Here is an 18167-nt window from a genome sequence, read left to right on the forward strand (position 1 = left end):
CTGAGAGGAGATGGTGCGTAACAGATGGTTCCTCTTCCTCAAGAAGTCACTGTTTGCTCCCAAGCCAAAGCTGCCTTTGCGTAGCACCATGCGTGCACTGGTGGTCTTGGCTGGCCGAGAGCGATGGTTGTACTCCAGCTGGGACAGATGAGCTGCGTATCCTTCTGTGATGAACTGTTGAAGGATCAGAGAAACAATTGTCAACTAAAAAGCGACGCATTTTGTGGTGACTTGAGCTTTTACTTTAGTGTTTTGTTTTTTTTTAATGTGAGAAGAGACCATTAACAAGATCTTTTCTCAGGGTGTGCAGAAAGTGATACCTGGCACTGGTGCTGCATCTTCTTAGAAGGTCTGCCAACAATATATATTTGAGAAGAAGGGAGGCCAATGGAGGTGTAGACTGAGATGTCTTTGGTTGATCCATAGCCGGCAAAAATCTTCATGTGTGCCTGAAATCGGAGAAATGAAGACGAGAAATGTTCAATCCTGGTTTCTTCTAAACAAATGGGTACATTTTTAAAATAATATCGGGTTGTCAGCATTTGTCGCTTCTGTTTTCTCGTTTAAAACATTCACAGTCCCCTGACCCACTCCCCACTCTGACCTCTGTCAAAGACTTGAGGAAGTTAGCCTTGTGCCTGAGTGGGTCGTGGACCAGGCCGTCGCAAAAGGAGACAATGCCATGAGGGAAGTTGTGCTGAGACAACCAGGCCACTACCCGTTGCTTCTGCATGTCTGGCCGTCCGGTCACGTAGATGATCAGATAGCCTAAATCCTGCCAGTGCCTGAAATAAGGAAAAGCAGCAGGACACAACAGATCTTGAAGTTCAATCAGGGACAAAGTATCTGAAGCCAAGAAAACAGGAGAGGTAGAGCAGCCAGCTACCTGACAACATCTACAGCTCCAGCTCGCACTTTGGGATCACTGCCCATGATCGAAACGCTGGCAGCAAATGAACCATCAATGCTGAACACTACGAACTCCGTGCTACGTGGAACAACTGTCAGGTAGCTGTCAGCGAACGTGTGGTCACCCCTGGTGAATAAAAAGAAAAAAGAGTAAGAAAATTGAAATAAAAAGATGAAGAAAAAAAAAAAAAAAGAGAGCTACAATAACGTGAGCTAAAAGGCAAATGGAAACCAGGCTCTGAAGATAAACAGACAAAAAGCTTGAATATTAAAATACAATGACAGTTTGGTACCAGGCTAATCTCACCTGACCACCATTTTAACTGGGTACACTCCGATTCCCAGACGCTTGTCCTCTGGGATGACAAAAGACACGCGCCCGCTGCTGTTGGTCACCTCGGTGTTGAAGTACACCCATTCTCCCGATGGTGGCTGGGTCATGATGTGGAGATCGACCTGCGCAGGAATGAAATGATTAAATGTTTCATGTTAAAAATTTTTCTTAAGGTTTCATTTTGCATTATCGTGAAATCCAACTGTATAACATTCAGAAAAGTTTATTTATTTCAGGGTTTCATCTTCAAAAGTTTGAGACATACTCGGATTCAAGCAGTGGCTCAGACGGACCGATTTTCAATAATATATCTTGATATTTATTAAGTTAAAATTTCACAGCAATCGTTATATATACACCCTTAACTTTGGATTGTTTGTCGAACATAAAGGCACACGATGATTTAAGATGGAAAAAGCCACAAATGTATGAGAAAATCCACTTAAAAGTCTAGCACGCTCAAAAGCAATCGTATCCAGGACAAATCTTGTTTCACTAAAACAGGACCATCCTTTGGCGAGATGAGCTAAAAAAAAAAAAAAAGAAGAAGCTCAAACTCAGATTTCCCAGGTATCCCTAACAGCAGGAGGTGAGCTGCTAAAGTCAGAAGTGTGTTCACCTTCTCTCCGGCCAAAGTGACCATGTCCAGGGGGCCGTACATGAAGCGGCCTGTCAAGACCTGCTGGCCGTCTTCGGTGAAGACGGCGTCGTTCACTCTGTGGTTGGCGGTCACATTCTGTCAAAGCAGAAGAAAAAAAAAGGAAAAATGCTGATGTGTTGCGTTATCTTTATTTAAACAAAAACAGTCTACAAATACCAACAACTTTTTTTTTTGCTCACCCTGATCTTCACGTGAGTCCTCTTGCGGAGCCACTTTTCTCGAGGTTTAGAGGGGGTGAATTCAGACACTTCTTTTCCATCGAGCTCCAGAATGCTTGAGTTTTCGTGCCTCATGACCTGAAAGGGGACAATTCAGTGATTCATACTGAGAATTTTTGAATAAGTCCTAACACTTTCATTATTACTGTTTACTCACCTGCCTCAGGAGAAAAGACACAACATCAGTAGACTCCCAGTATGATGCGTGGAACAGGTGCGGTAAAGCCACTGTGGGGAAAGCTGTTAGGGCATCGGGGCAGTACAGGGCAAAGTCCAGCCGCTTTGTGCCCCACCAGCGTGCTGCAACTGCAATGGGAATGGAGTGAATAGGGTACAGAGTCGTAAGATGAAACTGAAAGAGCCAGTGTGAGGTATGTGCCACAGAAAGGTGCAACACCCCTGATGTTATAGCAAAAAAAAGAAAAAGAAAAAAAAGAAGTTGATTTCAATCTTCAGCCACACTCATCACCAATCCCAGCAGTTCTTCAGCTACAGGAGGGAAAGGAAGGAGTTTATAATGGTTATTATCAGCAAATCCAAAGGCCGAAAACAGGAACCGATAGTTAGAGCTGATTACATGAGCAGCTGAAGGTGGTTATTTGTGTTAGTCTGCGTGTGAAAGAAGATGAATGATTTTAAAAGCCCCGGCAGCATCTAGATTTATGGATTGCCCCTCATCAGTGAGAGTGAATGCACCTGAATCCCTGTGAATTACATTTTAGAGAAATGAAGTGAAAGGGAGGCAAAGAGGCTTTTTGGAAGCGCAGCACTGAGTCTTTCGACTGTGGCACAAAACAGAGCAGAGACCCGTAGCCTCACACCGATTTCAGTAGCCCCATTCCTTATAAAAATACCTTGGTCCACTTCAGCCTGGGAGTCCAGTGAGACCAGATCAGATATAGCATAGTCCAGCCCTGCCCGGTAGTTCTCGTACTGGCTGGTGGGACTTAGAGATTCACTAGAGTCTGCCTCATCGTCCAACTCTGCCGCTACACATGCATCAGAAGATCCTGCGGCCTGGCAAGCCTTTGTTTCCTTACGGGACGTGGGAGGAGTTTTCAGGAAGAATTTGTTTTGTGATGATAGGGCGAGTAGGGACAAAAGACTGTATTTTTTGGATTGGTTAACCTGGTTTGATTCAGCTATGGGGGAAAAAACAACAACAACAAAACAAAAAGATAAAGAAACCATATGATATGATAAATACAAATTCACTTGTGACAGTTTAGGACAGCTTGGACAGTTTTAAAAAAGAGCTGTGACTGTGTAAGCCCTAAAGATATATTAAGAACCGCTCAGGTAAATGGGGCAGAGTGATGCTGTTGCAGAGGAGAAACATGTCGTAATCAGTTTAAGCACATTTCCAGGGTTATACTGTGGGTGGCTGAACAGCAGTGTTCAGGCGCAGTAACGTGAGGCACAAATAAATGTTCTGGTAACAGAAGTGAACGGGTGAGGGGGAGGAGGGATTCAAAGGACATTCAAACAAAGAGGAAACAGTACCGGTTATCTCAGCAAACACTGCAAGAGGGAGTCGACAATGCAGGAATGGCTGAGGCAAACAGGTGTCTACATGCATCGCCACATTAGATAAATGCAGCACTCGTTCATTGCATTTACATTTAGACAGTGAATAAGAGAAAGACAGACAGTGGAAAGTGGCTCTAAGCTGGTTTCTTCTCCAGGACTCTGATCTTGTCTTAGTTTTAACAGGAGATGGATAAATCACCTTACATGAGTCTCACTTCAATCCAAAATCTGGCAAAGCAGAAAAGAGCAAAAAGGAGTGGGACACTTAACGTGGCTGACTAGACTGTTTCTGCAGGACAGCAGGGTGTGTGTAGAGTCAGAGTGAGAGTAAATGATGTCAGAGTGTTGGAAAGAGAAACTAGGACAGATAAAAGCAGATAAAAGTTGGGCTGAATGTGAGAGAAAGCGGGAGAATTACTAGAAGAGTGTTTGTGTGAGTGGAAGGAAGAGAGAAAGAGAGACTGTTTGGTATTGAGAGCACTTACTGTTGGCTATGTTGGTGGCAGTGTAACTGTCTGCCATTCCTGAGACCTGGCTGGCAATGCTGACCTCACTGGCCCTCCGCTGGCCCCGGGAGAGGGGGCCCGTTACGGGGGATGAGGGGTACGAACTGTCCATGAAGACACCACCATGAGACTGAACAACATCCGCTATTGAGCCCAAACAAGGAGATCCCATTAGACAGAGACACAGGTAAGGGGGAACTCACGGTGACGGTTGGGGGAGGAGGGGGAATGCAGGTGAGAAATGTGACAGCAGGCGGCGAGGCCCCGGTCACATTTCTTCACCGATCAACACGTGACTGGTAAATGAAGACATTAAACACATAGTGAATGTAAAATCACAAATATCCACGTCTTCTACAGTAATATTAGTGTGTCTTACGGAGGTGATTTTTAAATTCAGAGCCTATTCTAATGTCTTTAAAATAAAATAACGTCAGAGATTTAGTAAAATCACAAAACCTCTAACTAGTTTCACAAGTCCACTGCACAAACACGGCACAAGCAGCACATCAAAACCTTTTTTTGGAAATTCAAAAAACAGTAAAAAAAAAAAAAAGGAAACAAAAAAACCCCTATGTCACCACAAACCAGCTAATATTACAGAGATGATGCAAATACACTGAAACCGGCCTTAAAATCACAGCACACAAACACAGATGCTTGCATCTTCCAAACTCCGTCATGAAAATGTGATGGCAAAACACAGCACCACAAGAGATGCTTAGCAGATTTGTCTCAAGTATTTCCATGACTTGATGTTCCAATTGGCTACATTTCTTTTTAAATTGTAAACCAGAAGACACGATGCTAAAAGGTAAAATATATATGTGGTTTTAAAACTTTCAAACTTATCAGTATTTGGAGACACTGAAATGACAGCATGGACATACTCAAAGAGAGTAAGAGGCGGCCTGGAATCTGAGCATCTCGACATAATTGGCGAGGACGAACACAGGGACGACAGAGATACGGCGATGAGGGTCGGGAACAGATAGAGGTGAATGGGAGAGGCTACACACACTCCATAGTGGCGGGTGTGGCTTTGAGGGAGCCCTCCTGCCAGTTTAGCACAGGTACAGGGATGCAGGTCTCACTGATGGTCTCCTGACAGCGAAGGGACAGGGGAGGCCCGCTGTCAAGCAGCAGCTGAGCGTTGCTCTGGACTGTCTCCACTACAGAGGGGGGTGGGTGGAGGGGCAGGAGGGGTAGAAGTCAGGGGAGGAGGTTTTAGAGGTAGAGAGCAAGGTACACGGATATGGAGACAGGAGGCCAAGAGAGGAGGAAGGAAAGAAGACAAGGAAGACAAAAACATATGAAGCAAGAACTGAACAAGGAACAAGAGTCAAGCCCTTAGTGGAGCTCGTTTTTTCCTGGACCACAGCTGCTCCTCAGAGACACAATAAGCTGACATATCACCCTGTTCTAAGATTAGAAATAGCCTGCAATATGCTATTCATGGAATCATTTGAACTCTCTTGCCTTAACAGTGATCTTGAAATTGTCTTTGAAACTTCATCACTATAAAAAAAAAAATGAAGGAAGGCCTGAAGATGGTCATTGATAGCTGATCTGATGGAGGCCATGACCACCAGGGAACACAGAAACTCTGGTCTGAAGTAATTAAGAAACATCTTAACCTTATTAAACATCTTTATTAACCCCGGTATCCATCCTTACTAAGCCTCAGTTCCTGATTCAATAATGTTAGATATCTTTAAAAAAAAAAAGAAGAAGAAGAAAATTCCTCCTCATTAAAGATCTTATTAAATTCTGTTTGTGTATCCTTCTTGAACAGCAGACATGTAATTGTATAAACAGGGGAGGCATCCTCCGCTATGAAGATCAGTCCAAACAGAAACCACCAGTGGGACTGTGACAACACTGAGATGAATAAACTGCTTCACAAAACATGCCGAAGCACAAACAGTAGAAAAACGTGTAATTTTTCTTTCAGGCAGTGTTTACTTTGTAAATGAACTCAACGCGTGCTGCTAAGGCATCTTTAAGCCATCTATGGTGTGCACCCATGGGAAAAAGGACAGTGGGTTAAAATCATCATCTGAAGCATCAGGTGATGTGATCTTAAGTGGTTGTTGCTGGGGGGGTTTTAAAGGGTATTTTGCATTCGTGTGTGTGCATCCAAGACAGGCGTACAAGAACTGAAAGCTTCACATTAACGTGGCCTTTCATCTATCATCTGTAAAAAGAGCTCACCCAGCAGGGCGGAGTTTCCATCTCCCAGGGGAAAGCGTTGGTAACGGGGCACGCTGAACGGAGGGAGGAGGTGAAATTTCCGCTCCAGCAGAGGTTCGAGGCGGGAGGCTGAAGGATCAGCAGGGTGGAACAGATTATAAACCTGCTGACAGGCAGGTCGTAGCTGGGCCACTAGGGGGAGAAATGAAACCAGAGACATAAGAAAGAGAAAGGGAAGAATTGAAGCATATTTTGATGACAGCCTGGTCTATAGGCGTTTATAGTAATACGCAGATTTCCATCTGGGGCAAACCTTTCACTTTACAGATAGTACAAAGCGTAGTAATTGAAGCTCACCATCTAACATAGGGATCACAGTCTTTCTCAGGGCGAGTACCAAGCCAAGCGGAGAGCCAAAGAGGAAAAAGTCAGACACTTCGAAGTCAAATTTCCCCAGGGAGCCTCCATCTAGCATGGTGCTGCTGCTCGACCTTCGGGAAGCTGTGTCGTTCCGCAGGACACTGGAATGTAAGCTGAGAGGACAACACAAAGTCACTTCCGTGCCTGGAACTAAAAATAAAACATATTCTGACAGTGCATGACAAAAGGACAAAAGGACAAAAGAAGTTCATAAAGAGTTTGTCCTCTCATGGACAACACACCTGGACAGGAAAGCCTGGTGCTGCTTTATGGTGTCCAGCTCGTAGGTGGAGGAGTCGCTCCTCTTGCGAGGCAGCTGTCTCTTGGTGTCGTCGCCTGCGCTGGTACGTGGGATATCGATGTTGCTGCGACTGAGGTGGCGGCTGCCCTCCAAGGTTGGAGACGCTGATCCGTGTCCGCTGTTGACAATGATGCCAGGAGATAAAAGATCCTGGTCCTGCAGGGGCAATTTGTGAAAATGTGTCATGAAAACTTCCAGCACTTTAAGAAAAAAAAAAAAAAAAAAATCAACAAATGAGCTAATTAAGAAGAACAAAACAGGTTAAAAGGTGCACACAGAAGTGTTCCAGGCAGTGTTTAGGATGAGCCGATATTGTCGCCATGCATTCATTAATGCTGGAAGACGTCTCGCTTACCTGTACGCTAATGACACTGCCCCTGCGACTGCTGTTCTGGCTCTCATTTACTGTTTGATTGCTGCTGCACAGAGCATCAAAGCCCAAGATTCCTCCCACACAGTCCCCAATGAGGCAAACCTGGAGAGTTAAAGGATGAAAAATATTTATTACATATATCCGTGGGGTTCAGGATCACCTAAAAAGACTTCTGCAGTTACATGCTGGATGTAAGGATAATGTGGCTCCAAAAAGTACAGCGGGTTCAACTCTAATGACTCCAATTCTTTATTAAACAGCATACAAGAACAACAAACCCATCAGTATCTGACCTGGCCGGAGAAAGAAGAACCGTCCAGAGATTTTATGAAGTCCGTATACACCTGGTTGGCTCGGAAGATGACGGTGGCCACAGCGTCCTGGTACTGTGGCGAAGAGGTGGCGAGGAGAGGCAGGGCTGCCAGCGGGATGTGGTCCTGGCTGCTGGACAGACAACCTTCATCGTAGCTGTAAGGGCTCAGGCTGTGAGAAAATTAGTGGATAAAAATCAAATTATAAAATTTAAAACCCAAGGCATGCACACAGGAGAATAAATAAACGCAGGAAGAGGGGACAAGAGTCATGAGCTGCACCTGGACCTCTTCCATCATTAGCAAACAGCTATTGAGCTAAAATATAGTTAGAACCACAATTTGTTCCACAAACACACAATTTTTGCTGTTATTTTTAAAATACAAATCAGGATGTGGCTGAAAGGCAGACTTTGAGCTTTAATTGGAGGGGTTTAACAAAAATACAGGCGTTGTTTTGTAGAGTCCCGCATTTTTAGTGGCTCAAAACTAATTTTACAATTGACTGACGAGCAGTTCCAAGGCCAGGTAAGGCGTGTTCACTTGTTATTTCATGATAAATGAAGCAGACATAAGTGAAGTTGATTCAAAGTGTTGAATTTACATTTTAAAGCTTTTAACTTTAAATTTAAATATATGGCTCAAAGAAATATCAGCCATCATTGGGCTGAAAAACCAAAATCAACCTCTCAGAGAGAGAGAGAGAGACAAAACTTCAGGAGTGGCCAAATAAACAATCCGGTACACTGAAAGACCACTGAAGAAGGCCAAAGTGTGTGAGGACAGAATTATTTACATCGGTAAGAAAAAAACAAAAAACAACAACCAATACCACAGGAGGCAGAATTATCACTGGCAAAATCTACAATCAAAAGAAGACTTCATGAATTCAAATACAGGGAATTTGCAGCAAGGTGCAAACCCCTGGTTACACTGTATAAAAATATCTGTGGATAGATGAAATCAGAGTGAACATGGATGAGAAAATATAGAGTACAATGTCAGACATGGTGGAGGCAGTGTGAAAGTATGGGTACGTATGGCCAGTATAATCGGAGGACTTGTGTTTATTGGTGATGTGACCGCTGACAGAAGCTGCAGGATTAACTGAAGTCTACGGAGCTACACTCTCTGCTCAGATTCAGACAAATGCTGCAAAACTGATCGGGCAGTTCTTCACAGTGCAAATGGACAATGACCCGAAGCAAACTGTAAGAGCAACCCAAGAGTTTCTCAGGGTAAAGAAATATGATATTCTTCAATAGCTGAGTCAGTCACCTGATCTCAGCTCAAAGGCACAGCTTTTCAGTGCAGCAACTCAAGGTGTTTGCAGTAAAGGTTCACCAGAGCACTTCAACAGAAAATGTATATGGGCTCTAGACTTTAAGCAGTCACTGAGCCTTAGGATCCTTACATTTAAAATGATGTAAATTTGCCCAATTACTTTAGAGCTAAAATTAGAGACTGTATAAAAATGTCTGTAATTCCTAAACAGTTAATGAAATTCTTCATTAAACCTCTTAAATGAAAGCTGAAAGTCTACAGTTTCATCACATCTTGCTTGATTATCTGATTTAAACTCCACTGCGGTTGTGCAAAACCACAAGAATTCTGTCTTCATCCAATAAATTATGAACCTAACTGCACACAAACCATCAGCCATGAGGTTTTGAGCCTGCAGAGAAATGTGTGCATGTGCATGCTCTTACTTGGACACTAGGGAGAAGGCGTCGGCACAGATGGCAGGGCAGGGCACCAAGCGGATGGCGATGCGTCCCAGCGCTGCAGGATAGTGAACACGCATGACTGTGTCGAAAGCCGTACTGATTGTGTTGACGTCGGCCTGCTTGCTGTTCTGGTCGCCTCCTCCTGTGTCCAGGATGTTCCCTCCGTGCAAGACCAAGATGAGCACATGGATCTTGGAGGGCTGCAGACACTGCTGGGAAGAGTTCTCCTGAGAACAGCAAATTTAATAAGCAGTGTTACGGACGGGAATGTTAAGGCGCACTATCGGGAAAATATTCAATAAAATGTTTATTCAACTCATCAGCATGACCAAAGAATACGTACTTACTGTGAGTGATAAAACAAGCAAACAAAAACAGATAAACGAGGCCTTGAAAATGGGCATAAAAATCACTTCTTAACCGATTCAAAAGGTACGACTTGCAACATTTTCCGTCTATCGTTTTGAACATGAATTACAAAGCAAACTGCTTTTCATAGCCACTGAGGGGTGAGGAACCATGAAGACACATAACAGAGCCAACCTTCACCTGGACAACCGTTCAACTAACAGCAAACAACAACCATGCTTCCCGACGACAAGTTCACATTAATTAACACAGCACAATGTGTAGTTTTGTCTTTTACTTCCAATCCAAAACTTCACATTTCCATTAGGTACAGAGGACGGGGGAGGGGGTCCAACAGAAGGTGGTGAGGTTGAGGAGTACACATGGATTTGGGTTCGGGCTACGGCAAGGATAAGGGCAGGGGCATTTAATAGACTGGAGGTGTCTGAAGAACTGTTGTACCCCACAGTGCACTGGGGCCAAAATGTTTACTTACTGACTGGTGCCTTGTTACCGTGATGGTGGGAATGGGAGAGCTATCGGCTTGGCCGCTAAGACAGCCACGCATCTGAACACAAGAGGACAGAGAGGCTCTTATCCTCCAAAGTTTAAAGCCTGATATGTTTTTTGTTTTTTAGCAGCTAAACTCAAATTAAATCATGTCCTGAAGGAAACTTTCAGCAGATGGCTTGTAAGGGATATTTATTCCAGACATGGACGGGCATCAGAGGAGTGCGAGTTATAAGTGTGTTATTTGCATTGGCAGTCAATGTGTGACACACATACCTCATCTAATCTTTCCTCGCTGGTTGCTCTTTCATAATCAACAGTCATTTCCTTGAACAGCTCACCTAGAAACAGAAACACACATTTAGCATCAAGTGTCACAGGGCTGTGCCTGCCCATGTAGAGGTGTTCATCATACCAGGAGTTTCCTCCGTTTCTGCAGCTTCGATCTTGTCCATGAGGTCATTGGAGTTCCACTTGGCAATCTCTTTCGGGAAGACCTCCTCTCCATCAGAGAGATCCTCTGCATGGGGGGGGGGGGGAAGATTGGTTAAAACTGTATTCACTATTCAGGGGTTTCGAATGGATTATTACACCAAGAGTTCAGATTCAGAGTGCCAGATTGCTTTGTTAATCCCAAGAAAGGCCAATTTGTTTGCAGCTTACCCCGACAACCTATTCACCCAAACTCACACAATGCCGTCCTTAAACACGAACCACAAACCCAGTTGCGTGTCAACAAATAATGGGATAAAAAATAAATAAATATGCAAACAAATAAAATAGAATAACAAAGACAACCCGCTAAAAATGAACAATAAAAGAAAAATTCATCTAAATGAACCCTGTCAGTGTCAAAGTGATCTAATAAACAAGGGAATGAAGGAAAAGGAACCTTCATAGGGTTTCCTACAAGTTAACAACCTACACAAATGCACATGAAGCTTGGTGTTTCCATGTGTGATCATCCACACACAGTGAGTATACGTTGTTTTGCATTTATTGTATCACTATAATTTATTTTCTATAAACTAAAAACAGTCACCTTCCTCCATGATTACCTACTACAAAAATTTCACTATGCGCCTTAAATTCATGCACACATATGGATGAATTGTCTCGCTGATCTACTGACATTAACCTGTGATTTTAAAAGGGCCTCAAACAGATCCTTTTTAATTCCTCTCTGGGCGATTTTTGCCAACAGTGTTCCATTTAGCTCGTTAATCAAGATTTGACCTAAAATCAAATCATGTCCTTCTATTTCTACAGCAGCTACACTACAAATAAACAGCATCAATGCAGGAAATCAAATGACAATCTTTATTTCATAACGACTCGGCTGGAATACTCAGTTGCTTGGGGCAAGTTTTTGTAGCATTGTTCCTAACACACAAAATCTTCTGACTCTAAATCAACAGAGTCCTTTATTTCATTTCTTTCCTCAGTTGCTTCAACATCCTTCTAATTTATTCATTAATATCAACAACAATCCAGTGTTAAACTGGATAAAAAGGTCAGATTTTCTTTATTCCACTGCAAGATTTTCATTCATAAACCTTCAATGATTTAAATAAAACATGTTAATGAAATACGACAGGTTACACGTGAACCATCATTGGCAGATTCAACTCCTTAGCTTTTTTTTTTTCCTTTATTCATTTGCATTAAAAAAAATGGAGTGTAAAAATAAACTTGCACACACTTTTCTAATCCTTGAGATGGATGGTTACTGCAAGACGATCACAAGAACTTTAAAGACAGAAGCCTAAAATTGGAAGCAATCTGAGCCAACTCAGTCGTTTGCCAGATTTAATTTGTGCACTTCCATCATGTGATTTACAAACACATGTATAAGCTCATTCTGATGCCCTCATTTATTTACCCATAATTAAATAAGTGTTCATAAATCATGACGTTTTAAGCAGGCCATCTGGCTTTTGCTTCTCACACACACAAACAATGAATCCATATAAACACGAATACTGTGACACATGTTAATATGAAAAAAATAATTAGACGTCAACACAGTTCATTTTAGTTATTGTTTTCCAGTGACTCATAGTGTCACGAGCAACCTATTAAACTCGGGGTAGGTGGAAACTAATGAATGCAGCAAAATTAGTATCAGTGTAATCAATGACTGCATCGTGCATAATTTTATTCTCATTCATCATATTGACTAAACGGTGAGTTTCAACCTCACCACACACACAAGCGTAAATTATTCAAAGGGGTTCTTTTATTTCTTTGATGCAACGTGAACTGTGTGAATACAGGTGGGCAGAGACGATTGTGATTTTTCAACATTGGGATGAGACACCTGGCTCGTGTCTTCTCGGCCGAACTTATCCAGCAGGAAGAACGGGTGCCGCAGCACACCCACCTAGTTCAACTGTAGCCCCAAAGCATGCTGGGTATCTGGGAAGCTTAAGAACTGATCTGCGATTAAAGAGACGCATTCACAGGAAATGAAGAAAGGGGAGCCAAACAGGTTAGAAACATTTCATCCAGCTTCCACATTTACTTTACAAATCAGAGCAGCAAGTTACCGTGAGCATCGAAGAACTCCTCGTCCGAGCTGTCGTCCGAGTCTCGTGCAATGCTCTGCATCCTCCACTCGGAGATGCTGTGACGTGATGGGCTCACTAAAAAAAAAACCAAACAAACAAAAAACAAATAGAAACACACGAGCAAGAAATTCACCATTATTTTGGGACGTGTGTTTTAGCCTCTGTGCTTCACACACGCGCACACACACACACACACACTCAACAAAGATGTATTGCACAACCCACCCCCATGAATGCCACACACACACACACACACACAGTGTTACATAAACATATAGCAGTCTCTGTGGTGCATTACTTCATCACAGATGGACTGATTGGTGATCAGTGGCGGAGTGTTAAAAACCAAGGCCCAGTGCAAAAAGAACGAGCTCCAAACACACCAAAATCTTTTCCAGCTGAGGAAAAACAGGCCTCATCTATCACCAGTCTTCAATCTATGGATTATATATCATTAGCACAGAGGACGGGGGTGGTCACTGTGAGAGACGGTAAGAGAGGGGCACAGATGTAGCTGTCAGCGCAGAGAGACAGCAGCGCTGGAAGGGAGGGTCACTCTGAGGAGCATCAGCCTCCTCTGTCCTGTGATGTCAGCACTGTTGCTAAAAATAGCCCTGGAGGGAATAATGGAGGGAGGGAGGGGGGGCAGTTACAGGGGTGAAATGAGGCTCGATGAGAGTCGGGGTCCATCTGGCAGCTAAAGTGAGCGCCACCTTGAAGAAGGGGTGACACTTGAGATGGGTGAATTTGGATGAGTAGTCTGCGATATCAATGTTGCTGACAAAAATAACCCAGGGGAGATTCACACAGGGGGTGTGAGTAAATATGGTTGAGGAGCAGTTAAAGGAAATTCAGGTGCCTCAGAGGAAAGTAAAGGCACAAACATAAGAGTCTGCACACTTTAAAAGCTGCTTCTGAGGCGTTTGCTTTATTAACACCAATTCAAAGGTCTGAGCTCACGGTTTTTCAATAGAGTCTGGTTACTTCACCTTTGGGTTAACTCTTAGTGTGTATGCTTGTGCAGAGCTGAACCCAAAAACAAAAAAGAAGCGCTATTACTGCACTTCCTGTGCAGCTGTAACCCAAATTCATTCAACCGCAGGTGTGCAAAATGAAAAATGAGACCTCTCAGAATCACAATGCTACTTTAGCTTTGCACCAGCTTGAAGCTTGACCTTACTGACTGAATTCTTCACATACTAGCTTTCTAGTGTGGACGAGTCTACAGTATCACAGTTTGCTGTGTTTACTTACGGGATATTTGGACTTTGATGTTAGCATGCATAAATATATAAAAATATATAAATGAGTCACACGTAACACTTAACAAATAAGACTTTAACGCACGATGAGATGTAAATACAGTTGAGCCACTGTAGAGTACCGTGCAAAAGCCTTGAAAAACCCCCTCGTTTCTTTATATTTTGCTAGGAAAATGGGTGCAAGGATTTCCATGTGTTTTTGCACACGATTTCCATGCATGTTCAAACACACATGGAAATGTTGTATGTAAGGCAAAAACAGAGTTTGTACAATTCTAAAGAGCTCGAAAGTCAATCCTTTATTCTACAACACAGTCTGAACTCTCTTAGGCAGCTTTGTCATTTCTATAAGTAGTCTTCAGGAATAGTTCTCCAGGCTCCTTGCAGGAGATTCAAAGCTCTTCTTTGGATGTTGGCTGCCTTTTGTTCCATTCTCTGTCGAGATGATCCCACACTGCTTCAATAATGTTGAAATCTGGACTCTGGGAAGGACTGATAGTGATTGGTTTGTGCTGGAGTTTTTTCAAATTTTTAAATCATGACTTTCAGATATTGTTCATCTCCTGAAGACACTTTCATTTTTTAGATGTAGTGTTACTTCCTTTTCCTCAACTTGTCCGGCTTTCACAGATAGTTTAAGGACATAACATATCTCAGCATGGTAAGTAAAGTTTTCAGCTAATAGCTGTTCAGGAAACACCTTGTTGGTGTAAAATTTTATGCCTGTCAAACTGTTATCTTTGCAAATTTTCGACTAAAGGAAGAGGAAGAAACTGCTTTTGTGACAGGTTGCCAGTAACGAAGTGCCTGAAAATAGAATCTAAAACTCGTTCTTATCTATAGACACAACATTGGTTCATCCCTTGAGTTGTTTGCCTTTACCCTTGAATGACTCATAAGTCAGTGTTAAGTGGTTCAACAAACAAAAATACATTCTTGTGAACATAGTCGAAATAAGAACTGGACTGAAACGAGAGAAAGAGCAGCCAATGACTAAAGAAAAACTCTGCAGGAAGCCTGGGAAACTATTGCTTAAAAACCGCTTTAAAAAAAAATACATAAATAAATAAAAAAAATAGCCTGCCTCTTTGGAAGCAAAAATAAGGAAATGAGGGCTGGCTCAAGAATTTTACACATCACATCGATGTACCAGCTTGACACAATCATACACAGTGGTGACGAGGGAACGCATGAAGATGGCATGTTCCTCACCTCCTCTCTTGGATGATCGGGAGGATCGGGAGGAGGTGGACCACTGCTTGGTAAGTATACCTCGTGGCTGCAGAGTTTCTCCTCCTGAGCTGGGAATGACTGCTTCAGCTTCAATACAGCTGATTGCCTCTTTAACCTCCTGGTCTTTGTCTGGAGACTGTGTGCCTCCGTTGGCCTCGGTGGCCTCCTCCGCCTGGCTAAACTGAGCCATCTTCCTGGCCAGGGCCACCTGGGTTTCCAGCTCCAGCTGCCTGATGTCTTCTATGGTCAGACCATACCACTCATCCTGCCAGCACCAGGCCTGCCGGTGGGCACGCACCATCACCTTTCTTAAGCCTAGTGAAAAACAGTTGCAGAACAATAAACCCTCGCTAACACTGTAACTAAATAGGGTATTAGTAAAATGAAAAATTATTTAAAAAAAAATGCATGAACATCTGGGACCTTCAACTCACCAACATCATGAATAAAGCGTTCAATCTTTGACTGCATGCCCCAGTAGCGGAACTCCACCTTACAGAGCTTGTAGGCACACATGATGGGGGTCTTGCCTGGGTTATTGTTGTACTCTTCTATCCAGTCGTCCCGCAGAGGACCCCTCTGGGTCTTGGCTGACTTGTAAAGCCTCGGGTCTTCCTCTGATTTGTACTCATGAGGGGGGATGGGATCTGTCACTATGTCAATTGGGTCTGCAAAAGACAATTCGTTTTCAGAGGGTAAGCATTTATGGAGTCAGGTGTTTGGAAAGGATGTTGTTGAGGCTTTACTATTACATTACGGTGTGTGCACAAGTGGGTGGAGCAGTAGTTCTGACTTGTATGAGCTTGTGTTTAACAGCTTCAAATTTTTTTATAACTGAAATTCCAGCTAACACTATAAGATACACAGACACGAGTGATTTAAATAATCACAATGCTGGAACTGAGTCACTGCGTACCCTAAGAGCCATTCCTTTCAGGGCGTTGTTTTCACTGGGAAAACGCATAACCAGAGAAAATAACAGATGCTGTAACATTAAGCGACCACAAGTGGGCCTCATCCACTGCATATCTTAGTAGCAAGAGGACAGACGGCAAAACGCCTTCAGCTGCTGAATGAGGAGATCATTACTTGCTGTATTGATTCTCTAATGCGGCCATATGCCAACATGCAGCCTGAGCTTGCTTTGTATGTGTGTAATTTGAAAGTGAAATTAGCCACATTATTTTATTATCCGAGTTTTATGTTGACACAGACGTTCGGGGCAGACGTCAAATGGTCTCACCAATAGTCCTCTGTCTTTTCTCTGCTGCTGACATGTTGAAGACATCTGCCTGGTTGCCAGTGTCGGGCTTGTAGTATGTCTCAATGTCAATGGAGAACTTCTCCACAAAGGGACAAGTGTATCTAAGGGAGAAGAAATTAAAACAAAGAAATGAAACAACTGTCCCAACAAAGTACCAGTGAGTTATGCTTTTGTGTCTCCCTTCATTTGGAGTCTCATTTTATATTAATAACTCAAGAGCAGAACTATTTTACTACGAGTGACAACCCCATCTTACTTTTGATTATAAAAGACACTTAAGCCATACCCATCTGCTGCATCTGCAGCAAAACTGTCACTAGTTGAATAGATGTGTCAACAGCACTTGGAGTCTATCAATATCCCGAGTGTGCAGTCAAGGGCACATCTCTTTTCAGCACCTTCACGTCTTTGTTTGTCAGACCTCACACAGACAAATGGACTGACGCTCTGAAAGTGAGGGGCTGTCAACGTCTGGCTGTCTGGGAGCGCTGCTGGCCATGCGCCGATCCGATGGGCTGCCTGGTAATATTCTGACAACTTGTTCATGGACTTGGAATCATCAAATTAATCACTGAATACATTTATGGCAGAAAATATTATCCTCTGCAGAACCTGGGCTAGATTTTTGTCTGTAAATGAATGTAGATCTACCAGCGGCAGCAGCTATGTCACATGCACAAAGCATTTATACTATTAAAATAGCCTGTGTATTTCTACTCCCCTGCTTTAAAGAGGTGTCAAGGTTAAAGCTAACGTTACTTTATTGCATCCAAAAGGAGAATATCGACACAATGCTGCATTAAAAGTGTCAAGGTGGCTTCCTTACATCACCCAATCTCACCTGGTGCGGGTGTAAGGGTAGGCGTTCCAGGACTCCTCTTCAACCCTCAGTGCCGCTTTGGGCAAGATGGAGCGGAACCAGCTGGGAATGTGCATGCCAATATGGTAGACCTTGTGGGTGTACTGGCCGGTCCCGCCCGGTCCATCTGTATACGGCTTGTTTTCTAGGATCTCCACCCCACTGCCTTCACCACAGCTCTCTTCTCTGCTCTTCTTCTGTAAGAGGAATAATAAAAGAGGAAATGCATATTAGTAGAAAAGCACAAAGTGTGGCTGTGTTAGATGGAACAACATAGAATCATTATTATTCTAATAATTTTTAGTAATAATAATTTCACACTAAATCTGGAACTGATGTTTGAGAACAAACAACTAAACGAATGGGATTTTTGCAGAGACAGTGAGGCATCAGTCTGGGTATGGCAACGACACACACAAAATTAATAGCTTCCTGGAAGCACCTCCAGCTCTGAACGGCATATCAGGAAGATCCGAAAAAACAGAATCAGCGTGTGGAGCCACACCTTTTCTGTATTTACATTGCAGATGCACATAAGAGGAGAAGACGGGTGGAGCCTGCAGCTGCGGCTGTGTGAAGTCACAATGGCGTAAATGTCGGGAATTGCTAGAGGATCATTTGTAATTGTGAAACTTGTG

General features: G+C 43.1%; 1 protein-coding gene across 1 annotated transcript in view; it reads right to left on the reverse strand.

Annotated features, from left to right (window-relative positions):
• LOC100700304 (membrane-associated phosphatidylinositol transfer protein 2) overlaps positions 1-18167 on the reverse strand; it is a 44216-nt gene that overhangs the window by 2713 nt on the left and 23336 nt on the right. The window contains 25 exon segments of the mRNA XM_025896965.1: positions 1-174; positions 321-449; positions 605-785; positions 887-1036; positions 1217-1365; positions 1863-1979; positions 2084-2200; positions 2280-2428; positions 2977-3264; positions 4138-4302; positions 5178-5330; positions 6373-6543; positions 6709-6884; positions 7014-7228; positions 7428-7547; positions 7739-7928; positions 9466-9710; positions 10328-10399; positions 10618-10682; positions 10757-10861; positions 12891-12986; positions 15386-15721; positions 15841-16074; positions 16650-16771; positions 17512-17726. Coding sequence (XP_025752750.1) covers positions 1-174; positions 321-449; positions 605-785; positions 887-1036; positions 1217-1365; positions 1863-1979; positions 2084-2200; positions 2280-2428; positions 2977-3264; positions 4138-4302; positions 5178-5330; positions 6373-6543; positions 6709-6884; positions 7014-7228; positions 7428-7547; positions 7739-7928; positions 9466-9710; positions 10328-10399; positions 10618-10682; positions 10757-10861; positions 12891-12986; positions 15386-15721; positions 15841-16074; positions 16650-16771; positions 17512-17726 — 4134 coding nt within the window.

Source organism: Oreochromis niloticus, linkage group LG12 (assembly GCF_001858045.2).
Source record: "Oreochromis niloticus isolate F11D_XX linkage group LG12, O_niloticus_UMD_NMBU, whole genome shotgun sequence".
NCBI lineage: Eukaryota > Metazoa > Chordata > Actinopteri > Cichliformes > Cichlidae > Oreochromis > Oreochromis niloticus.